The sequence below is a fragment of the Chanodichthys erythropterus genome, chromosome 14 (genome assembly GCF_024489055.1).
Source record: "Chanodichthys erythropterus isolate Z2021 chromosome 14, ASM2448905v1, whole genome shotgun sequence".
Classification (NCBI taxonomy): domain Eukaryota; kingdom Metazoa; phylum Chordata; class Actinopteri; order Cypriniformes; family Xenocyprididae; genus Chanodichthys; species Chanodichthys erythropterus.
In genome coordinates, this window is record NC_090234.1 from 14,435,592 (window position 1) to 14,461,494 (window position 25,903).

Genomic DNA, 25,903 nt, shown 5'->3' on the forward strand with positions numbered 1-25,903 from the left:
TCCCCAGTCCGTCTCGCTGGCTCCTTCGGACCATCAGGGTCGGCTTTGCGATTCAGTTCGCCCGGCTCCCCCCCCCAAGTTCAGGGACGTCCTCTTCACTACAGTGAAAGATGCCGATGCCCCTGTCCTGCGTGCGGAGATCGCAGTCCTACTGGCGAAGGACGCGATAGAGCCGGTCCCTCCAGCCGATTTGAGGTCGGGGTTCTACAGCCCCTACTTCATTGTACCCAAGAAAAGCGGCGGGTTACGACCGATCTTGGACCTGCGAGTTTTGAATCGGAGCCTCCACAAGCTACCATTCAAAATGCTCACGCAGAAACGCATTTTCGAGTGCATCCGTCCCCGAGATTGGTTTGCAGCGATTGACCTGAAGGACGCGTACTTCCATGTTTCAATTATTCCGCGACACAGGCCATTCCTGAGATTCGCGTTCGAAGGTCGAGCATATCAGTACAGAGTCCTACCCTTCGGGCTGGCCCTGTCTCCCCGCGTCTTCACGAAAGTCGTGGAGGGAGCCCTTGTTCCCATGAGAGAACAGGGTGTTCGCATTCTCAACTATCTCGACGACTGGCTCATTCTAGCACAGTCCCGGGATCAGTTGTGCAAACACAGGGATTTGGTGCTCAGACACCTCAGCCAGTTGGGGCTTCAGGTCAACTGGGAAAAGGGCAAACTCGCCCCGGTGCAGAGGATCTCTTTTCTCGGTATGGAGTTGGATTCGGTCGAGCAGATAGCACGCCTCACAGAGGAACGTGCTCGGTCAGTGTTGAACTGCCTGAATACATTCAATGGCAGGACAGCGGTCCCACTGAAGTTCTTTCAGAGGCTCCTGGGGCATATGGCGGCTGCTGCGGCTGTAACACCGCTCGGTCTGCTTCATATGAGACCGCTTCAGCACTGGCTTCACGGCCGAGTCCCGAGATGGGCGTGGCAGCGCGGCACATTCCGGGTGCCAATCACTCAGGAGTGCCGCCGAACCTTCAGTCCGTGGTCGGACCCCTTGTTTCTTCGGGCAGGAGTGCCCCTAGAACAGGTGTCCCGGCATGCTGTGGTGTTCACAGATGCTTCTGCCACCGGCTGGGGTGCCACGTAATACGGGCATGCAGTCTCAGGGGTTTGGACGGGACCCCATCTGCATTGGCACATCAATTGCCTCGAGTTGCTGGCAGTACGCCTTGCTCTGAGCCGCCTCAAAGGCCTGCTTCAGGGCAAGCATGTACTGGTCCGTATGGACAACACTGCGACCGTTGCGTGCATCAACCGTCAAGGTGGTCTACGCTCCCGTCGCATGTCACAACTCGCCCACCATCTCCTCCTGTGGAGTCGGAAGCATCTGAGGTCGCTTCGCGCCCATTCATGTCTCCGGTGTGCTCAACCGTGTGGCCGACGAGCTATCACGAGCTGCGCTGCCAGGAGAGTGGCGACTCCACCCCCAGGTGGTTCAGCTGATCTGGAGAGAATTCGGAGAGGCTCAGGTAGACCTGTTTGCCTCACCAGAAACCTCCCACTGCCAGTTGTTTTACTCTCTGACCGAGGGGACACTCGGGACAGATGCACTGGCTCACAGCTGGCCCCGGGGCCTGCGCAAATATGCGTTTCCCCCAGTGAGCCTACTTGCACAGACCCTGTGCAAAGTCAGGGAGGACGAGGAGCAGGTCTTGTTAGTTGCGCCTTACTGGCCCAACCGGACCTGGTTCCCAGAACTCTCACTCCTCGCGACAGCCCCTCCCTGGCCCATCCCTCTGAGGAAAGACCTTCTTTCTCAGAGACGGGGCACTCTTTGGCACCGGCGTCCAGACCTCTGGAAACTCCATGTCTGGTCCCTTGGACGGGATGCGGAGGTTCTAGGTGACTTACCCCCTGAGGTACTTAACACCATCACTTCGGCACGTGCACTGTCTACAAGACGTGCTTACGCCTCCAAAGTGGAACCTGTTCGTCGAGTGGTGCTCTTCTCGCCGGGAAGACCCCCGAAGATGCTCGATCAGAGTCGTGCTTTCCTTCTTGCAGTAGGGTTGGAGCGTAGGCTGTGCCCCCTCCACCCTCAAAGTCCATACTGCAGCTATATCCGCTTACCACGACCACTTAGATGGCAAATCTGTTGGTCAGCACGACCTGGTCATCAGGTTCCTTAGGGGGGCGAGACGGTTAAATCCTTCTCGTCCCCTCTCCATACCCTCTTGGGACCTCACTCTGGTGCTGAGAGCACTTCAGATTGCTCCCTTTGAGCCTTTGCTGTCAGCAGACTTAAAGATTCTGTCTATGAAGACTTTGCTGCTGGTGGCATTGGCCTCCATCAAGAGGGTAGCGGACCTGCAGTCATTTTCGGTCGATGAATCGTGCCTGGAGTTCGGGCCGGGTGATAGCCACGTGGTACTAAGACCCCGGCCTGGCTATGTGCCCAAGGTTCCTACCACTCCCTTCAGGGACCAGGTGGTGAGCCTGCAAGCGCTGCCCTCGGAGGAGGCAGACCCAGCCCTGGCTTTACTCTGTCCAGTCCGCGCTTTGCGACTGTACATAGACAGAACCTAAAGCCTCAGGACCTCAGACCAGCTCTTGTCTGTTATGGAGGCCAGCAGAAGGGAAAGGCTGTCTCCAAGCAGAGGATGGCCCACTGGATAGTGGATGCCATCGCCCTGGCTTACCAAGCTCAGGGTGTGCCCTGCCCGCTCAGGTTGCATGCTCACTCCACGAGAGGTGTCGCATCCTCCTGGGCGCTGGCTCGTGGCGCCTCGCTGACAGACATTTGTAGAGCTGCGGGCTGGGCGACACCTAACACGTTCGCTAGATACTATAGCCTTCGTGTCGAGCCGGTCTCCTCCCATGTTCTCGCCACAGGTCAGAGGCATGGAGAGGCCCCGGCTTAGTGTCGGCTTGCTGCGCTACATGCGCTTCTTTTCTCCAGAGAGTCCCTACAAGGCAGACCCTGTCGAGTCCTCCGATATCCCTTCGGCAGCCGACGTGGCGGAGCGTCTGGCGCCAGGCCTATACTCCGTTGTATCCTTGAGAACTGGGTTTAGGCTAGGTTCCATATGTGTGACCCTACGGGGATCCCATATGGTTGGTTCCACGGTTGCTCCTAAACGAAGCCCGTGTCTTTCCCTCTGGGAGAACCTACCCTTCATCGGGTTGGAGTCACCCCAGCTCTTCCATATGTAGCACAGCCCTATAGGGTTAGTCCATATGTACTTCTCCACATAACTCCTTCGGGGAAGGATGTGGCTTCCGCAGCGTTCCTTTCCCAGCGAAGGGTACGCTTTCCCAGCGTTATCCAGTAGTCTCACTGAATGGGTTTTGGGGAACAGCAGTGATCGACTCTCTCTGTGTTAGCCCTGTCCCACCATCCTCAGGCAAGGGGCTTCAGGTGGCTTACAACAGAGCGCTGGAAGGGGGCAGCTCCTGTGGCGCTTTGGTAGGGATTCCTATTCGTCGGTCTGTCCGACGTACGTCGAACGTGACCGACTGAATGGGAACGTCTCGGTTACAAAGGTAACCCTCGTTCCCCGTCGCCACAGTCGCTGTACCCCGCTGATGCTGCCGCCTATCCGGTTCGGCTCCTCAGCGAAAACCTGAAGATGCAACGCACCTGCTGCTCATTATATACCCGCGCTGCGAGGCGAGCAGCTGATGCATATGATTGCATGCCAATGTGCATTGGCTCGTTTAGTTACACTCGAAGTAGATTGGCCTCTCTAGCGAGATTCCTATTCGTCGGTCTGTCCGACGTACGTCTCCGTTCCCTCCTTCAGGGAACGAGGGTTACCTTTGTAACCGAGACGTTTGCATTAATTTATTAATTCAAATGCTGGTTAATACTGATATGATAAATAAATTGTATATCTGATCTGTATTTTAATAGCATGACAGCAGTTGCAGTTTCAAGATTCCTAGAGTTAATGACAAACGTGTGTGTGTGTGTGTGTGTGTGTGTGTGTGTGTAGTGCAGAGACTGTATCGCAGCCGCTCTGGCAGCCAGTAAGATCTTGAGGAAGCTGGCGCAGGAGAGCGGCGAGGATGATAGCGAAGAGGCAAAGGAAATGAGAGAACTCGCCAATCACTATGAGAAACAAGCCATCGGTATGACGTAACAAACACTCAAATCCTTTGAACGGAGCTGAGATCTTTAACCGTGTGTTTGTGGCTTCCTGTCCCAGGTGTCTTCAGCGAGTGTCACAGCTGGGACGCGCAGCGAGCGCAGAAACTGCTGATCCGCATCTCGCCGTCGTGGGGCAGAAGCACCTGTCTGTGGCTCGCTCTAGAGGCCGATGATAAAAGCTTCATCGCTCAATCTGGAGTTCAGGTGAACAAACCCTGTGTCATATTCAGAAATATCAGTGGATTATCTGTCCCGGCAAATTACACTCGGATAGGAGAAAATATTTCAACTTGCACATATCACCTTTATGATATAATACATAATAGTAAACATTTATAATATTACAGAAGAGGAATTGTGCCAATTAATAATAAAAAATAAAACCATCTTGAGATCTTGAGTCATTGTAATGAGAGATTAAACTCGTCAAATTTCGAGAAAAAAAGTCTAAATACAATTTTGAGAATAAAATAACTCAATTTCGAGAATAAAGTTGTGTTTTGAGACAAAAACTCATTAAATTTCAAGAAAAAAGTAAAAACATGACATTGATCAAATGCATGTTTATTCTTGACATTTTATTTTGACTTATCTCGAAATTTAACAAGTTTTCTCTAAAAACACGACTTTATTCTCAAAATGTAAAGTTTATTCTCAACATTTTGTTTCTACTTTTTTTTTGAAATTTAACAGGTTTTTGTCTCAAAACATGATTTTATTGTCAAAAATTAATGAGTTTATTTTTCACATTTTATTTGGACTTTTTTTCTCAATTTAATGTTTAATCTCAATGGTTTTATTTTTTAATTATTACTTGGCCTTAATCCTCTTCCGTATAATAATTTATTAATAATAATAATATTTTAATTGTAATAATAATAATGTATAATATTAAAAATATAATATAAAACGTACATTTTAATGACTGATATCATACAGATTATTTTATTTATTATGTTTAAGTATTCAATTACTACTTAACAAAATAAAAAAAAATTATTTCTATTTTTGACAGAATAATACATAATATTTACATTATTAAAGAACAGTTATTTATTATGAATATTACAATTAGATTATTATTATTATTATTATATTGGATTGATAACAAAACAATAATTTCTGCAATAATAATAATAATTATTATTATTATTATATTTATTTATACACATTGTTGTTTTTGTTATTTATGGAGTTATATTTATATGGCTATATTTAATTATATTTAATAATCAATATGCATAACCAATTTTTTTGACAGAATATTTAAGAAATGTTATTAATTATAAAATTACATAAATATATTTTATATTTATATATATATATATATATATATATATATATATATATATATATATATATATATATATATATATATATATATAGATAGATAGATAGATAGATAGATAGAATTTATGTAATATAATATTAATAATATATTAATAATAATATATTATATTAGTGGCGTGGTTTTAATGGTTGCAAATTATGATTGTATGTTATTTATGGGATTATTTTTATATTTATATATTATATATTATTTTATATTTCATAAATAAAATAAATAATATATTTATTATATATTATTTTGTATATCTTTTGTGATTGCAAATATATCTTTTTTGCAGTCATGTCTATTAGTTAAGCTTAAAATGTTACGTTTCGTATGAGAATGAATGGCTAGGTAAGTAATTCAGGTAAACAATACCATAAGTGTTACTTTACCTGTGACACCTGTTATTTTTGGTGTCATTCCTTCAAACCAACTAACAGTGTATGTATATGGCTCAGCACTGATAGCTCAGGTCTCATTGAGTGTCTCCGTCAGGCCCTGCTCACTCAGATCTGGTGTGGAGAGCTGTCAGTGGAGAATCCACACTGGAAAATTCTTCTCTGCATGATCTTCTTTCCTCTGATATACACCGGCTTCCTGTCCTTCAGGTAAAAACTATGGTTTTTCCATGATTTAAAGAATCAAGTTAATAGGGGAACACAAACCTTTTGTGCTGTCAGGTCTGAAATCATGTCTGAGTCATTACATGCACACACCATCAGATGGCAACATTGCACTCTCAATAATTGCAATGCAAATAACACTTTTACCACAAACAATGACTTTTAATGACTATTAATGAGGTGTTTTAACCTTTAAAGGAATAGTTTACCCAAAAATGCATAATCCCATAATTTACTTATCCTCCTTTAATGGCAGACGTGATGAAGACATCCAGAGACAGGCCGAGAGGACGGAGCAGCAGAAGCTGGCGATGGATTCAGTCTTTGCTGGAATCTCAGATGCCAAAATCAAACGTCATTTTCGGTTAGTTGAGATACAAACACACAGAACACATTCACAGGTGTGACGACTGCATTAAAACGCACGAGTAAATTACTGCATCAAACTAATGTTAGCATCATACAACTTATATTTTATGTTTAATAATGTTTAAGTGTTCAATAACCAATATTCATAACTATTTTGAAAATGATCTTAGTTGTGTTTTTGACACAATAATAAATCATCTTTAGACTATTAACAAACAATTATTCATTATTAATATTACAAAAATATATTATTGCTATTATTATTATTATTACATAACCAATATGCAGAACTGGTGTTTAATGATTTTAAACAATAATGAATAATCTTCAGACTATTAAAGAACAATTATTTGAATATTACATACATTTATTATTATTATTATTATTATTATTATTACATAACCAATGTGCAGAACCATTTTTTTAATCATTTATTTATGACTTGATAATAAATCATCTTTAAACTATTAAATAAAAAATCATTATGAATAATACATAAAGATATTATTATTATTACATAACCAATATGCAGAACCATTTTCTAATTTATTTATTTTTTATGACTTGATAATAAATCATCTTTAGACTATTAAAAAAAACCATTATGAACAATACATAAAGATATTATTATTATTATTACATAACCAATATGCAGAACCAGTTTTTAATGATTTTATTTCAAATTTTTGACACTGTAATAAAAATATAAACTATTAACAAACAATTATTCATTATTAATATTACAAAAATATATTATTATTATTATTATTACTACATAACCAATATGCAGAATCAGTTTTTAATGATTTTTTTTAAACAATAATGAATAATCTTTAGACTATTAAACAACATTTATTCATTATGAATATTACATATAATCTATAATATATTATTATTATATTATATTACATTATATTACAATATAATATATTATTATTATTATTATTATTATTATTATTACATAGCCAATATGCAGAACTGGTTTTTAATTATTTTATTTCTGTTTTTTAACATGATAACAAATCATCTTTAGACTATTAACAAACAATTATTCATTATTAAAATTACAAAAATATATTATTATTGTTATTGTTAATATAATTATTATTATTACATAACCAATATGCAGAATCGGTTTTTAATGATTTTTTAAACAATAATGAATAATCTTTAGACTATTAAACAACATTTATTCATTATGAATATTACATATAATCTATAATATATTATTATTATTATATTATATTACATTATATTACAATATAATATATTATTATTATTATTATTATTATTATTATTATTATTACATAGCCAATATGCAGAACTGGTTTTTAATTATTTTATTTCTGTTTTTTAACATGATAACAAATCATCTTTAGACTATTAACAAACAATTATTCGTTATTAAAATTACAAAAATATATTATTATTGTTATTGTTAATATAATTATTATTATTACATAACCAATATGCAGAATCGGTTTTTAATGATTTTTTAAACAATAATGAATAATTTTTAGACTATTAAACAACAATTATTCATTATGAATATTACATATAATCTATAATATATTATTATTATATTATATTACATTATATTACAATATAATATATTATTATTATTATTATTATTATTATTATTATTATTACATAGCCAATATGCAGAACTGGTTTTTAATTATTTTATTTCTGTTTTTTAACATGATAACAAATCATCTTTAGACTATTAACAAACAATTATTCATTATTAATATTACAAAAATATATTGTTATTGTTAATATTATTATTATTATTACATAACCAATATGCAGAACTGTTTTAAATCATTTTTTTAAACAATAATGAATAATCTTTAGATTATTAAGGAACAATTATTCATTATGAATATTTCATAAATATATTATTATTATTATTACATAACCAATATGCAGAACCAGTTTTTAATTATTTTATTTCTATTTTTTGACACAGTAATAAAAATATAAACTATTAAAGAACAATTATCATTATGAATTTTACATAAATATATATTATACCATTATTATTATTATAAATAATTGAATCTAAATTATTGTATCAAATCAAGAAACATACTAAAACACTCTTGCTCTGAATAATGAAGGATTATTTTTCTGTCTCAGTGGCCCGTCACAGAAGTCTGAGCTGAAGCCTCTGAACTGTTCGTCACGTCTGATGAGTCTGCTCATGTCCCCTCAAGTGAAGTTTTACTGGAACATCGCTTCGTATTTTGGTTTCCTGTGGCTCTTTGCTGTGGTGCTCATGATCGACTTTCAGCCCTTTCCGTCATGGAGAGAACTTCTGCTCTATGTGTGGCTCACTTCGCTGGTGTGTGAGGAGGTTAGACAGGTGAGACACACACACACACACACACACACACACTCACTTTTCAGACATACACACTACCATTCAAGAGTTTGGAATAATTAAGATTGTTTAATGTTGTTGAAAGAAGTTTCGTCTGCTCACCAAGGCTGCATTTATTTTATCAAAAAATACAGAAAAAACTGTAATATTGTGAAATATTATTACAATTTAAAATATCTGTTTTCTATTTGAATATATAGTAAAATGTAATTTATTCCTGTGATGCAAAGCAGAATTTTCAGCATCATTACTCCAGTCTTCAGTGAAAAGCAGTGAAATGTTATAATGATATTTTCTCACTCTGACGCTCCACAGCTCTATCATGACTTCGACGGGTCCGGCTTTCGGAGAAAAGCAAAGATGTATATCAGGGATCTGTGGAACATTCTGGATGTTCTGTCAATCATGCTGTTCATCGCTGGTCTCGTCTGCAGGTCAACACAACCACTATTTCACTCAATACAGTTCAGATTAATTCAGTACAGTTCATAGTTCACTAATTAAGAATATACAAAAAATATCTAAGACTGTATGAAAAACAAAATCCTTTTTTAACAATTACCGTTATATATCTCAGTATGTGTTTGCTCTGAAATTGCTTCAAAAGGGACTTTTTTCAATCAAGAGGAACCATCATTTTGACTAAACAGGCAATGTAGTCAAGTAGATTCAAAATGTTCAATAATATAAAGATAAAATAATTAAAATAATAATTTTAATTTTAATATATATCATTATAATTATAATAATAATTTTTTAAAATAATCATTTTCATTTATATGCACCAATATAAAAATAAATAGTAATAAAAGCATTACTAAAGCATTTCAATGCATTAAAGCTATAATGTCCCTTTTCACAAGATGTAATATCAGTCTCTGGTGTCTCCAGAATGTGTCTGTGAAGTTTCAGCTCAAAATCCCCCACAGATCATTTATTATAGCTTGTCAAATTTGCCCCTATTTGGGTGTGAGCAAAAACACGCCGTTTTTGTGTGTGTCCCTTTAAATGCAAATGAGCTGCTGCTCCCCGCCCCCTTTCCAGAAGAGGGCGGAGCTTTAACAGCTCAACAACAAAGCTGGAGAATCTCACGCAGCCAAAATGACGAAAGTGTTCAGCCTTACATTGTTCAAACCGGAGTCGACACTGATGGAGAGACTCAGGAAGAAGTTACAACTTTTAGACGTTTCTGAATGGTTAGTGGATAAATTGATGTAGTTGCTGTGGAGTTGATTCAACTCATCCACTAGCATGTGCCGTCATGTTCATCTTTTGTGTTGAATTGACCCTCGTTTGTGAAGCAGTCCGGTGTAAAATGACGGCATGACAACAACACTCTACTACAACAACTCTTCCTCTTCTCTAAAGCAGCCCAACATGGTCCCATCCTTTTTTTGCGTGTTCTCGGGGGCGGGGTTTATGTAAATTTTAGGGTTTGTGATGTCACTAACCCAGGAAGAAGCTCATTGTAGTCCTCAAACAGCAATTTCTGTAAAAGAAAATATCTCCCTTTGCATTGAACTTTGAGCGTCGTAACTTTGCAGATGTTGTTTATGATCAAGTTTATGTTCAGTTTCATAATGACTAAATTTTTTACACTTAATCAAACTCTGTGTTTGTCGTACAGACTTCAGGCCTCCGGCACTGTTTTCTACGTGGGTAAAGTTCTGCTCTGCATCGACTTCATCATATTCTGTCTACGATTAATGGCCATCTTCACTATCAGTCGAAACCTGGGCCCGAAAATAATCATTGTCAGGAGAATGGTGGGTCTGCATGTTCATAATGTTCATTTATTCAGTTCATATATGTTATGTAATAATTCTGCACAGCCTAAGGGAACGTTTACATGACAACGATGTATTAAAAATGGAAATGTTTTTCCTTCATGTTTTTTGCTTCCGTTCACACGGATCTGCTAAAACGACTAAAAACGCTGTATTCTGCTGCCAGGCCAGTAGATGGCGATGTCACTTTGTAAAGAAACACTACGTTCCTAATAAACTGAAGATGTAACACACATGAAAATTCACATTTTTATAGTTTGCATGGAGATGATAATGGTATCGTTTTCAAAAATTTGCACTTTGAAACCCATTTTTAAATGTTTGCGTTTTCCCCCAAAACGCTGTTGTCGTGTAAACAAAACGTTTTCTGTTTTTAGTTGAAAACAGTGTCATGTAATTAAATGCTTCTTGGTCTTTTGAAAGGAAAGAGTTCATTGTACTGTATACTAGGAAACATACTGGAACTCAGGGTGAAAAACGATTAAATAATAAATAATAATGAATGACGTGAGCTTCTTCCTCTTTCATAGTGCACAAAATGTTTTTGCATAAAAGTAAATGCAGACAGACTAAGCTATGAATATGCATCTTTTGTGTCCTCTCATTTTCTCTCTTTCTCTTTGCAGATGATGGATTTGTTCTTCTTCATGTTTCTGCTCAGTATCTGGGTGGTGGCGTACGGCGTGGCGAAACAGGGCATTTTGATTCAAAATGAAGAGAGACTGAACTGGATCATCCGTGGAGCCGTTTATGAACCCTACCTCATCATATTTGGCAACGTCCCCACTAATATTGACAGTTAGTTTACTTTTAGATAGATAGATTTTTCTAATGGTAACAAAAACAACTTTTTAGTAAATGTTCAGATTGACATTAGCTAAGATTAATAAATGCCTTAGAAGTATTGTTTATTGTTAGTTCTAATGTGAACAAATGACAAATCAGATAACCTACAAACATTTCTCTGTTTTGCAAACCAGACACTCAGTTTGATATAAGCAGCTGTAGTGTGAACGGCTCCGATCCTCTGAAGCCGAAATGCCCCATGTTGAACGACGATGACATGCCGGCGTTCCCAGAATGGCTGACCATCATCATGCTGTGTATCTATCTGCTGTTCGCCAACATTTTGCTGCTCAACCTCCTCATCGCCATCTTTAAGTGAGTAAACAGACAGGTGAACAGAAACACACAATGGCTCTGTGCCAAAACCTAGTGAGCTGACTTGACCTACAGTCTTTATAGGCAGCAACTCTGTATCTACTGTAAGTAGTGTAACTTATGGGAGACTTGACTCACATTTGGTTTCAGTAGAGTTTTCCATTAAAGGTGCCGAAGAACATGTTTTCAAAAGATGTAATATAAGTCTAAGGTGTCCCCTGAATGTGTATGTGAAGTTTCAGCTCAAAATACCCCATAGTTTTTTTTTTATTAATTTTTTTAACTGCCTATCATTATAAATGCGCCGATTCAGGGTACGCGGCCCCTTTAAATCTCATGCTCCACGCCCCCAAGAGCTCGCGCTTGCCTTAAACAGCATAAGCAAAGTTCACACAGCTAATATAACCCTCAAAATGGATCTTTACAAAGTGTTCGTCATGCAACGTCTAATCGTGTGAGTATAGTATTTATTTGGATGTTTACATTTGATTCTGAATGAGTTTGATAGTGCTCCGTGGCTAAAGCTAACATTACACACTGTTGGAGAGATTTATAAAGAATGAAGTTGTGTTTATGAATTATACAGATTGCAAGTGTTTAAAAATGAAAATAGCGACGGCTCTTGTCTCCGTGAATACAGTAAGAAACGATGGTAACTTTAATCACATTTAACAGTACATTAGCAACATGCTAACGAAACATTTAGAAAGACAATTTACAAATATCACTAAAAATATCATGTTATCATGTCAGTTATTATCGCTCCATCTGCCATTTTTCGCTGTTGTTCTTGCTTGCTTACCTCGTCTGATGATTCAGCTGTGCACAGATCCAGACGTTAATACTGGCTGCCCTTGTGTAATGCCTTGATCATGGGCTGGCATATGCAAATATTGGGGGCGTACATATTAATGATCCCAACTGTTACGTAACAGTCGGTGTTATGTTGAGATTCGCCTGTTCTTCGGAGGTCTTTTAAACAAATGAGATTTATATAAGAAGGAGGAAACAATGGAGTTTGAGACTCACTGTATGTCATTTCCATGTACTGAACTCTTGTTATTCAACTATGCCGAGGTAAATTCAATTTTTGAATCTAGGGCACCTGTAGCTGTTTGTGCAAATTTTTATTTTCATTGTTGAACAAATTATATATAATCAACAATAACTTGTTTGCTGCTTTATATTATTTTTTTTTCATGACTCTTACATCCTTTGCATCATTAGTGTACCTTAAAATGTCTTAAAATGCTGACTATGTAGGCATCTCACTAGGCTTTGAAACAGAACCCATATTTCTTTCATTATAATCCTCACATTGTATCTTGTGTCATTTGCTAAATATTTCCTGTACAGAATTATAGAAGATTTATGATAAAATATTGCAGTGAATTTCAGGGCTTTAAAGGATTAGTTCACTTCAGAATTAAAATTTCCTGATAATTTACTCACCCCCATGTCATCCAAGATGTTTTTGTCTTTCTTTCTTCAGTCTAAAAGAAATTAAGGTTTTTGAGGAAAACATTCCAGGATTTTTCTCCATATAGTGGACTTCACTGGAGTTCAACGGGTTGAAGATCCAAATGTCAGTTTCAGTGCAGCTTCAAAGAGCTCTACATGATCCCAGACGAGGAATAAGAGTCTCATCTAGAGAAACCATCAGTCATTTCCTTAAAAAAAAAAACAAATATACACTTTTTAACCACAAATGCTCGTCTTGCACTGCTCTGTGATGCGCCACGCATTACGTAATCATGTTGGAAAGGTCACGCGTGATTACAAAGTCAACGTGCAAAGACTAAGTCAAACGGCATTTACAACCACAAAAAAAAAGGTAAACAATGATGTTAAACGATTTTGAAGTTGGATGAGAAAATGAGATTCTTCTGCCGGTTCTTCCGCCTACGTCACATGATTACGTAATGCGTGGCGTATCGCAAAGCAGTGCAAGATGAGCATTTGTGGTTAAAAAGTATATATTTGATTTTTTTTTAAGGAAATGGCTGATGGTTTCTCTAGATAAGACTCTTATTCCTCGTCTGGGATCATGTAGAGCTCTTTGAAGCTGCACTGAAACTGACATTTGGACCTTCAACCCGTTGAACCCCAGTGAAGTCCACTATATGGAGAAAAATCCTAGAATGTTTTCCTCAAAAACCTTCATTTCTTTTCGATTAAAGAAAGATAGACATGAACATCTTGGATGACATGGGGGTGAGGAAATTATCAGGAAATTTTTATTTGAAAGTGAACTAATCCTTTAAACTCTGTCTTTGTGCATCACAGCTACACGTTCCAGGAGGTTCAAGACAACACGGACACCATCTGGAAGTTCCAGCGGTACGAGCTGATTAAGGAGTACCACAGTCGACCTGCCCTTCCTCCACCCTTCATCCTCCTCAGTCACCTCATCCTCTTCATCAAAGGAGTGTTTCTACGCTACCCTCCACAGAGACACAAACACTTCAGTGAGTGCTGGTCCAGTGCCACACTGCAGTCACAAAACCTCTTTTTCTGAATACACACAGTAGATTACTGACGTTCGTTAGTCTAGATCAGACGATGAGCATAAAGTCTGGTCCAATTTATTCTGGTCAAGAAGCGCTCAAATAGACAGAAAGGGTCAATGCATCAAAAACAGTTAAGCTGCTGCATGTTTACGGTATCTAAAATAATAATGTCATGTTTATGTAATGATTTATACAATACAGATTGTTTCAATGCAGCTACATAGTGATAAACAGAAAAATAATGATCATCTAATAAAATAGCTGATATTACAATAATAGGCAGGTGGTAAGGATGTGAATAACATGGTTTCGCTGAGTGTTTCATTAATGTAACTGCAGGCTGTTTACGGTTGACAGGCCACTTTTACAGAATGTGCTTCACAGGTGTGTCCATGTTTTTATCACTGACTAAAACTGTTATTATTTACATTCATTGAAATAAAGCTGAAATAAAGATATAATATAACTGAGAGACATTTACATTTTAAAAACTTTAAATTTTGCTTTGACTGAAATAAAATGTTGAAGTTGAAAAAGTTACAAAATTACAATGATTTTTACTAAAAATAAAACTGAAATGAATATAAATTAAAGCTAAATAGGAATATATTAATAAAAAAAAATAATAAAAATGACAAAAAAATTACTTAAACTTGAACTAAAAATTAAAATGTAAACTGAAAATATAACAATAAAAGCTAATTCAAAATATGAATAAATACTGTAATAGTATATGGATAATACTAAAACTAGATGAGTAATGTTCGATGACGAATTTTAATGTTGGCTTGACAAAGCCAGGTCTGAAAGTTTAAAATAATTTTGAACAGCTTGAAGTGGAAGGTTTTACTCAGAGAAAGTAAAAAAAAAATATTATTAACATGTTTTAGCATGTTGCTAACATGAATTAGTAGGTTTAAGCATGATTATCATGTTGTTAGCATTAATTAGCATGTTGCTAACATGTTTTAACAGATGCCTTGCATGGTTATAACAATTTGCTAGCATGATTTAATACATTGCTTACATGTTTTAGCATTTTGCTAACATGAATTAGTAGGATTTTATCATGATTATCATGTTATTAGCATGAATTAGCATGTTGCTAACATGTTTTAACAGATTCCTTGCATGGTTATAACAATTTGCTAACATGAATTAGCATGTTTTAGCATATTGCTAATTTATGATAGCAATGTGTTAAAACATGTTCATTCATGATAGCAAAATGCTAAAACATGCTAATTCATGTTGCATTTTTTAACACATTGCTACTATGATTTAACACTGCTAACATGAATTAACATGTTGCTAGCATGTTTTAAAACATTGCTACCATGACTTAACACTTTGATAGCAAAAATTATCATGTTGTTAGCATGTTTTAGCACATTACTAGGATGTTTTAACACTTTTCTAACAGGAATTAGCTGTTAGCATGAATTAGCATTTTGATAACATGTTTTAGCATGTTGTCCTAAGGTAGTCATTAAGATTTGCTATTGATTGACAGTTTAAATACTCTATAAGTCTTATTGTGCAAAAGTCTTGACCCCTCAATAAAAGTCTATGGAACTTTTTCATAGATTTGATCGTCCGTTTAGCGAAAACCGTAAGTCGGATCAGTTTAAAAATAGCCACCCGATTCTGAAGGTCAGACCCGAGTTCGGTGGTTGTGCACCACAACTATAATTATAACGGCACAGAGAAACAGAATTGTTGGAATCACTTTCAGAACAGTTTTTCTAGCTGAAAAACGATAAAAATATTGACAGCCAATCAGAATTCATCCTGCTTTCAGAAGTCAAGCATTTAAAGCTGCAGAGTGACTTGCATTGCATTCAATGTTTACGTTTTATCAGTTCATGCATTTTCTGGAAATCAAATCCCAAACGAGTTCTACTGTTTGAGCTACATGAACACAGCTTATATATCTTATATTTTTTGCTGTCTTTATCACTTTAAAAAACTGTGGAGTGTCTCAATCCCTGGTTTAAGTACATGGTTCGACACAGGGCAGGAATTAGAGCAGACTGAGGAAGAGGAGCTGTTGTCATGGGAGGCCTACATGAAGGACAACTATCTGGCATCTACACGACAGGACGAGAGCCAGAGCGTGGAGCATCGTATCCAGGACACCGCAGAGAAGTAAGCACAAGACTGAAATAGGACAGCTCGTATGTTTGAGTACCGCATTTGATTTGAGGAAATGTTTAAATCAAATCTAGAGTATAAGGAAGGGCGGAGTAATGGTCTGAAAAGTTAAGGGAAGTGGCTTAATATAATATTCATGAGCTTACAATTGTTACACTTTTGAATATTAATTATGTGACATGATGAAGTTAATCAGCAAAAACCTCCATAGATTTAGTCATTTTCTTCTTAAACGGGACCTTTAATGCCCCTTTCACAAGATGTAATCTAAGTCTCTGGTGTCTCCAGAATGTGTCTGTGAATTTTCAGCTCAAAATACCCCACAGATCATAAATTTGCCCCTATTTGTGTGTGAGCAAAAACAACGTTTTTGTGTGTGTCCCTTTAAATGCAAATGAGCTGCTGCTCCCGCCCCTTTTCCAGAAGAGGGCGGAGCTTTAACAGCTCAACAACAACAAAGCTGGAGAATCTCACGCAGCCAAAATGAGGAAAGTGTTCAGCCTTACATTGTTCAAACCGGAGTCGACACTGATGGAGAGACTCAGGAAGAAGTTACAACTTTTAGAATAGAGATGAAGCGGTATGAAAATTTATAGTGTATAGTATTATAGTGACCAAAATGATCACGGTTATCAATATTATAACGGTATTGTTAAAATGTGCTGGAAATGTTCAAAAAGTACTGACGCATAAATCATTTCACCAATTTTTACATTTAAAATCAAACAAAAAATAATATAAGTATGTCTTATTTGTATATAACACTAAAAATATAACATTATCAATGATGTCCTGATTTCAAATGACAAAATGACTGACAACTATTTATCTAATAACATATACGAAATGTTCAAATAAAGCGGGAAAATGGTAAAACTCTTTTAAACCTCACATTTTATCTGCTCCACAAATAATTCTATATGCCTTATCCAAATTGTTTAAAATTGTAGGACACAAATAAGCTTGTTTTTCATCAACCTTTTAAAATTTATAGTGTTTTATGCAAATTCTGTTTTTTCGCCAGACAAATACTGCACACAGGCTGAATGTAAATGTAACTCTCTGACACTGGGTGGCGCTTATAGAACCGCAGAAATAGAGCCGTTTCCCTGTAACCTCCGTAGAATAACACAAGACGCGTCACTGATATTGTTTAGAATGCGAGAAAGAGCAACACACACAATGGCAGAATAAGTCCCGCCTTCTAATTAAGAGCCAATCGCTGATTGGTAAAGTCATCGCGTCACTGCAGCGGCCGTTAGAAGCTCCGGTTCCTATAGAAACAGTCAGACGCGTGCCTCCAAAATAAGATACAAAAGAGACTGCACATGCGCATTAGCCCGATCCAGCTTGAAAAACATAGTTTTTTTGTCATGATTTGAGTGTTTAGAAACAACATTTATGAGACAGTTGTCAGATTTTCAAAGAGATAGCAGCTCTACTTGAATGCCTCCTTTGTTGTGTGTTCTCGGGGGCGGGGTTTATGTAAATTTAAGGGTTGGTGATGTCACCAACTGGGAAGAAGCTTGTTGTAGTCCCTACCAGCTGTTTGTTGTAGTCCTTAAAAAATGATTTCTGTAAAAGAAAATATCTCCCTTTGCATTGAACTTTGAGTGTCGTAACTTTGCAGATGTTGTTTATGATCAAACAGCAACATTACACACTAACTAAAGTTAAAAAAGTGAAATCATAATCAGCCACCCCTTTAAATCTTGAAAAGTAAGAATTTTAATGAATTTATTAGGTTGTTTATTAAATATTAAACATGTCTGTTTTCCTCCCAGGGTTGGAGCGATGTCAGAGCTTCTGGAGCGGGAGCAGGAGATGGTTTCTGCCACTATGGCAAAACGACTCACCAAGCTTGAAGAGCAGGTGTCGTTCTTCCACAAACACTCACAAATACCCCATAAAGAGTGTTTTACAGTCAGTTTGTCCTGTTCATCATTTCCAGCAAATGTGAGTGTCAGATGGTGAATCTCTTGTCTTCTGGCAGGTCTCAGAGTCCGCCAAAGCCTTACGATGGATTATAGACGCGCTGAAATCTCAGGGATGCAAATCCAAAATACAGCCTCCTCTAATGAGTGAGTGTTTTTAAATCAGCTCTTATAAGATGTATGCATCCTTTTTGATTCTCAAGATTTATCTTTATCAGTTTATGGTACATTCACATACATTTTCAAGTATTCGAGACATAAATCCCATTTTTTGTAATGAGAACTTCCATACACTACTGTATGGGCTCAATAAGATTTATTTATGTTTTTTAAAGAAGTCTTTTATGCTCCTTCAAGGATGCATTTATTTAATAAAAAATACAGTAAAAATATTATGAAATATTATTAGAATGTAAAATATATGTTTTCTATGTGAATATATAGTAAAGTGTAATTTATATCTGAATTTTCAGCATCATTACTCCAGTCTTCAGTGTCACATGATCCTTCAGAAATCATTCTGATATGATTTGATGCTCAAGAAACATTTCTGATTATGATCAATGTTGAAAACAGTTGCTGCTTTGAGTCTTTACTGAATAGAAAGTTCAAAAGAACAGCATCTTTTGTAACATTATAAATGTCTTTACTGTCACTTTTGACCAATTTAATGCATCCTGAATAAAAGTTCTAATTTATGTTAGATTAATATTGTATGATAGATCAACTTTTATCTATCATAAAGCTAAAGTTTAGAGAACGTTCCCTGTTCTCTGTCCATCCAGCAGGTAAAAGCTCTGACAGGGATGATGGTGATTCTAGTGGACAGGAGACAGATGAAGAATCGCCCCCTCACACTTTTGCACGTCAGCTTCAGTATCCCGGCAGTACCGTCAAACGCTTTCCTGTGCCTGAGGAGAAAGTGTCCTGGGAGGTGCCTGATATGAATTATACCACATATTTTATCGTTCTGTTGTAATGTTTATCTTATCTGACACATTTTTTGCTCTTTTAGGTAAACTTTACTTCATACCTTCCCCCAATTTACAATCAACATGACAGCAGCAAGTAAGTTTTATACTGAAAAACAGAACGCACAATAAATCGAACTGATTTAGTCTTGTGCAATTGTTATGCTCTATTACATATATAGTTGCATTCAATTCATGTTGAAAATATTGTATTTACAAGTTGAACGCACATGAATGTCACCACAAATATTTACTTTAATCCTAAAGTTTCTGAGTTATTCCGAGTGTTGGTAAGAAAACATGTCGGACATAATAGATGCAGCATCTATATTTGTTAAAATGAATTAAATTATTTTTTTTTTTTATCCACGTTGCATGTACAAAATACTATAATATTGTACAATTGCCATAAAATATATAACTATTTAATTACCAGCACCTTCTTAAATTGTATGAAAACATAAAAAAACTAAATCACAACCGATGCACATACTTTAGTCATCATTTTGCAGATTAAGTGTTTTGTGTATAAAAGTTGCATCACCATCTTGCTCCAACCTAAAGGGTTGCAAAGGTGTGGAAAGTTTCCACGGGAACTTAACCTGGGGAATTTTGGAAATATTCCAATTTGGAAACTTAACAGGAATTTATGGGAATTAATTGGAAATTTTGGGGAAAATTCTATAAATTTCTATATAAATTGTATAAAATTTTTATAAAATGTATCATGTACAAACATAAACATTTTGTTTGGTCTTAATAACATTTAACTTAATAACATCTTTTTTGCATCCAATTAATTCTAATCTAGTAAATATGTAAAATAAACATTTTTATTGCAGCAATTGTTATGCATATTTATTTCAGTGTCACATGATCCTTCAGAAATCATTTTAATATGCAGATTTGATACTCAGTTATTATCAATGTTGGAAACAGTTGAGCTGCTTAATATTTTTTTGGAACCTGTGAAACTTTTTTCAGAATTCATTGATAAACAAAAAGTAAAAAAAACAAAAAAAAAAACAGCATTTATTCAAAATAGAAAGAAGATTATTCTGCAAAATGTTTTTTTTTCCAACTACATTTAAGTTACATACATTTATAGACTAACCTGCAATTTTGCAAATTCCCTGTTTGTTCCCATTAATTCCCATATATTCCCATTAATTTCCATGGAAAGTTTCCAGCCTTGAAAAATTTTTGCAACCGTAATTGGAACGCACCCGCCGTCGTAATTATGACCTCCCAACTCGTAAATACAAACTTCTTAGAGAACGCAACATAAGGTTTTGCTTTTAAGAATTATCTCCAGCCAGTTTAAACAGTCAGTTGAATAGAAATGACAGGAAGATGACTTTACTGAATTGAAATTATGTTAGAGCTGAAAACTTATTATAAATCTTGAAATGCTTTTTTTAGTATTCCTGACAGTCTTGCTGTTATTGTGAAGCTTTTTGTGAATAAAAACACATTTTTCTCTTTACAGCTCTGACACTTCAGTCTTAGACAAGTACAGGTATGCAAAGCAAAACATATTTCATCTGTGCTTTTATTCTCCTAGTTAATGTAATTGCATTTGATTGAGTCTCATTCTCATGAATGGATTTAACAGGAATCCAGAAGGAAGGACTGGGATACGGGGAAAAGGGGCTCTGGAACGACTCGGTCCGAATCACATTCTCCACCCTATCTTCACCAGGTACACAACACTGGAATTAAAATCCCATTCAAGTCCTGATCTTCACTTCCTGCTGGACTTAAAATCTAATCTCATATCAGATTAAATTGAAGTTTACTACTGAATACACCGCAAACAACACAGGCCCTTGCATTTATGAGATTATAGCAGATTAGAGATCACATTCATCTCATGCCCTTAGTTCATCCTGCTGTTAGTGTAAGAGGAAAGATTGAGCTTTCTGACTGTTTTAAAGGTGGCGTGATGCTGAACACACAGTGCTGGAGTTTCTCTCCATTTGCGAGGATGCAGAGAAGCCCGGGTCTCTTCCTGGGGTGAGAATGCATAAAATCTGTACAACTGCATATTCAGAATCTTAATATACATATAGATAATCGTTGCATTTGCTTTTTTATTTGCCATTTTGGACATTTTTAAAAACTTTTTTTGCAGGGCCCAACCAAACCTAATGAGCCTCTACCACAGACACTGGAGAGGATTCTGGGTAAAAAGTTACATGACAAGACCAGGTCTCAACTAGAGGCTGGGGAACAGGTTAGCAGGATAAATCAATAAGATGCACAACTTTACTGATTAAAAGATAAACATTACAATCACAGATTTGAACTGCATTGTGTTTCATTTATTATCTGTGGGTTAGTTAGCCAGTCCTGGTTCATGGAAAAAATACAGCATGCAGTGAGTGAATATTTATAGAATTTTGATTTTTGAGTGAACTGTTCATCGACTACGAAGCCCCGCACATGAAAGTAAATTGTGCACAAGATTTAGCTAATCGAGGGAACAAAATAGTGAATCACGTGCAAGATTTAGCAAATCGGGAACAAATTAGTAAATCACGTGCACGCTTTAGCAAATCGAGGGAATGATATAGTAAATCGCGCGCAAGATTTAGCAAATCAAGGGAACGAAATAATAAATCGCGCGCAAGATTTATCAAATCAAGGGAACGAAATAGTAAATCGCGTACAAGATTTAGCAAATCAAGGGAAAGAAATAGTAAATCGTGCGCAAGATTTAGCAAATCAAGGGAACGAAATAGTAAATCGCGTACAAGATTTAGCAAATCAAGGGAACGAAATAGTAAATCGCGAGCAAGATTTAGCAAATCAAGGGAAAGAAATAGTAAATCGTGCGCAAGATTTAGCAAATCAAGGGAACGAAATAGTAAATGGCGTGCAAGATTTAGCAAATCAAGGGAACGAAATAGTAAATCGTGCGCAAGATTTAGCAAATCAAGGGAACGAAATAGTAAATGGCGTGCAAGATTTAGCAAATCAAGGGAACGAAATAGTAAATTGCGCGCAAGATTTAGCAAATCAAGAGAAAGAAATAGTAAATCGCGTACAAGATTTAGCAAATCAAGGGAACAAAATAGTAAATCGCGTGCAAGATTTAGCAAATCAAGGGAACGAAATAGTAAATCGCGCGCAAGATTTAGCAAATCAAGGGAACGAAATAGTAAATCGCGTGCAAGATTTAGCAAATCAAGGGAACAAAATAGTAGTTTGCACGCACAATTTAGCAAATCGAGGGAACGAAATAGTGAATCACGTGCAATATTTAGCAAATCAAGGGAACGAAATAGTAAATCGCGTGCAAGATTTAGCAAATCAAGGGAACGAAATGGTAAATCGCGCGCAAGATTTAGCAAATCAAGGGAACGAAAAAGTAAATCACGCGCAAGATTTAGCAAATCAAGGGAACAAAATAGTAGTTTGCACGCACAATTTAGCAAATCGAGGGAACGAAATAGTGAATCAAGTGCAAGATTTAGCAAATCGGGAACAAATTAGTAAATCACGTGCACGCTTTAGCAAATCGAGGGAACGAAATAGTAAATCGCGTGCAAGATTTAGCAAATCAAGGGAACGAAATAGTAAATCGTATGCACGATTTAGCAAATTGAGGGAACAAAATAGTAGTTTGCACACACAATTTAGCAAATCAAGGGAATGAAATAGTAAATCGCGCGCAAGATTTAGTAAATCAAAGGAACGAAATAGTAAATCGCGTGCAAGATTTAGCAAATCAAGGGAACGAAATAGTAAATCGCGCGCAAGATTTAGCAAATCAAGGGAATGAAAAAGTAAACCGCGCGCAAGATTTAGCAAATCAAGGGAACAAAATAGTAGTTTGCACGAACAATTTAGCAAATTGAGGGAACGAAATAGTGAATCACGTGCAAGATTTAGCAAATCAAGGGAACGAAATAGTAAATCGTACGCACGATTTAGCAAATTGAGGGAACAAAATAGTAAATTTTGCGCACGATTTAGCCTACTATTTTTTACTGCATGTTTTCCAATGTTTTGAGAACATTATTAAAGACCAAATAACTCTGATAACTTTAAGAAAACCTTGCCAGAATGTACTGAGAACATTCCCTGTTAGCTGGGTGGGTGGTTTGTTTGATTTTATATTAAATTTTATTAAATTTATTTTCCTGTATAATTAGTTCAAACTGATGCAAATAGTATATCAAAAAATTGTAACACATGTAGTTAAACAGCATGTGTGTGTTTCCTCTGTGATGCAGGTCTATAAGGGTTATGTAGATGACAGCAGGAACACTGATAACGCCTGGGTAGAGACCACCATCATCACACTTCACTGTGACAAACACAGTCCGCTGATGGCAGATCTAAACAACATAGTGAGTAGAAAATATCACTTCATCTCACATCTCTTTGATATTCTGTGCAGTTTAAATGAAGGATTACTGGCCAAACTGAATTCAAAGTGTCTCTTGTTTGAATAGACAAAAAATAAAATACAGCAAAGTGCCAAATGCAAGTAAAAAGTGTCAAAGCCAAGAAAAATATCAATATAAGTGGGTAGTAAAACGAGATGTGGTTTAAATTTAGACCCTGCTGTAGGTGATGTTGGCAGTCAAGCAAAACTTATAAACAATCTACTACAGAAAACATTTGCTTTGACTCATGCATCTTCTAACAACATGCATCTTCACATTTTTGTGACAGACGAAAACTGACTCATCTCACTTTTGATGTTGCCAGTGACACAATATGGAGAAATATTTATATATATATATATACACACACATATATATTTATACAGCAGTTCTTTCTGGTTCTCATATCTGATTGGCTGAGAGCCGTGCGATATTCTAGTGATAACAGCACTCCTACCTTTTCACCGTTTTTATCACTCCACTTGAAGTGACTGTCATGGCGGCCGAGCAAATCCGAGCTTATTTTTTATAAATACTACACTTGTTGTACCACAAACTGTGTTTTTTTTAAGGTGAGAATGTAGTTGCCTTTCAATCATAGCACCTATTTTACAATTTGCTTGTACGTTTTCGGAGATGCGAGCTCCAGGCCGTCAGCGGCCGTTCAGTGCTCGAGTACCTGCTGAGAACAGCTTCATCTCGGCCAGTGCTTCAGGGAGTTGCTGCTGTCTCTTATAGTGTTTAAGCAGGAGATATAATTCATTTTGGGTATAAAACAGGCAATCTTTGCTGTTATTAATCTATTACTTGTTCCTGAGCAAATCGAATTGGGTTATGTTAAATTTAATAATTTAATATTAAGGCTATATTTAACTTACATCCTGTATAGCACTGCTTTTGTACGTTTGACTGAATTGTACAATTGTGTTTATTTCCTACTGTCATATATAATGGCTATTGTTGTTAATTTAAATATTGTTGTTCAATGAATATAATTTTATATAAATAATATGTTGTAATTGGTATTGAGAAAGGGTCCATTAGTGCGTAATGTGGACTAAGTGAAAGTTACATTAATAAGCCATTAAATGGCGGCAAACTTTACGAGTGAATGAGTCAGTCAGAAGAGACTTTTAAATTGAAAGGGACTTTTGTAAACAAAGGACGTTGTTGTAGTGCTGTTATGGAAAAATACCTTAAAGGGTTAGTTCATCCAAAAATGAAAATTCTGTCATTAATTACTCACCCCCATGTCGTTTTACACCCGTAAGACCTTCGTTCATCTTCAGAACACAAATTAAGATATTTTTGATAAAATACGATGGCTCAGTGAGGCCTGCAAGATAATTAACACTTTCAGATGCCAAGAAAAAGACTCAAGACATATTTAAAAGAGTTCATGTGACCACAGTGGTTCAACCTTAATGTTATGAAGCGACCACAATACGTTTTGTGCGCCAAAAAAACTAAATAACGACTTTATTCAACAATATCTAGTGATGGGCGATTTCAAAACACTGCTTCATGAAGCTTTACAAATCTTCTGTTTCGAATCAGTGGTTCAGAGCATGTATCACACTGCCAAAGTCACGCCCCCCAGTGGTGAACCATTTAAATTTCGAAACACTTATGACGTAACGAAGCCTCGTTTACTGAAATCACATGACTTTGGCAGTTCCGAACCACTGATTCGAAAACAAAAGATTCGTAAAGCTTCATGAAGCAGTGTTATGAAATCGCCCATCACTAGATATTGTTGAATAAACTCGTTATTTAGTTTTTTTGGCACACAAAAAGTATTCTCGTTGCTTCATAACATTAAGGTTGAACCACTATAGGCACATGATCTGTTTTAAATACGTCTTTAGTAGCTGTTAACTATCTTGCAGGCCTCACTGAGCCATCGGATTTAATAAAAAATACCTTAATTTGTGTTCTGAAGATGAAGAAAGGTCTTACGGGTGTGGAACGACATGAGGGTGAGTAATTAATGACAGAATTCTCATTTTCGGGTGTTTTATTGGTCAAACTGTCAACTTGAGATTTGAATCTGTGACGGAAGTATTTCTGCACAAAAGAGGGTTTTAAAGACACTCCGCTATTATTTCTTATTTATTTACACACTCGATCTGTCGAACTGTTGTATAAACGCAATATCACACTCGTAGCCATGCGATATGGC

At 36.7% G+C, this 25,903-nt stretch overlaps 1 protein-coding gene across 1 annotated transcript in view; it reads left to right on the top strand.

Annotated features, from left to right (window-relative positions):
* The window catches only part of trpm2 (transient receptor potential cation channel, subfamily M, member 2), a 50,629-nt gene that overhangs the window by 23,493 nt on the left and 1,233 nt on the right, over positions 1 to 25,903 (top strand). Inside the window, exons 12-31 of the mRNA XM_067409095.1 lie at positions 3,942 to 4,077; positions 4,155 to 4,300; positions 5,925 to 6,037; positions 6,309 to 6,416; positions 8,564 to 8,789; positions 9,123 to 9,241; positions 10,435 to 10,573; positions 11,221 to 11,392; positions 11,575 to 11,755; positions 14,042 to 14,223; positions 16,281 to 16,413; positions 18,204 to 18,291; positions 18,413 to 18,500; positions 19,139 to 19,287; positions 19,369 to 19,421; positions 20,814 to 20,843; positions 20,940 to 21,026; positions 21,262 to 21,340; positions 21,459 to 21,560; positions 23,566 to 23,682. Coding sequence (XP_067265196.1) covers positions 3,942 to 4,077; positions 4,155 to 4,300; positions 5,925 to 6,037; positions 6,309 to 6,416; positions 8,564 to 8,789; positions 9,123 to 9,241; positions 10,435 to 10,573; positions 11,221 to 11,392; positions 11,575 to 11,755; positions 14,042 to 14,223; positions 16,281 to 16,413; positions 18,204 to 18,291; positions 18,413 to 18,500; positions 19,139 to 19,287; positions 19,369 to 19,421; positions 20,814 to 20,843; positions 20,940 to 21,026; positions 21,262 to 21,340; positions 21,459 to 21,560; positions 23,566 to 23,682 — 2,448 coding nt within the window. The remainder of the gene's footprint in view (positions 1 to 3,941; positions 4,078 to 4,154; positions 4,301 to 5,924; positions 6,038 to 6,308; positions 6,417 to 8,563; positions 8,790 to 9,122; positions 9,242 to 10,434; positions 10,574 to 11,220; positions 11,393 to 11,574; positions 11,756 to 14,041; positions 14,224 to 16,280; positions 16,414 to 18,203; positions 18,292 to 18,412; positions 18,501 to 19,138; positions 19,288 to 19,368; positions 19,422 to 20,813; positions 20,844 to 20,939; positions 21,027 to 21,261; positions 21,341 to 21,458; positions 21,561 to 23,565; positions 23,683 to 25,903) is intronic.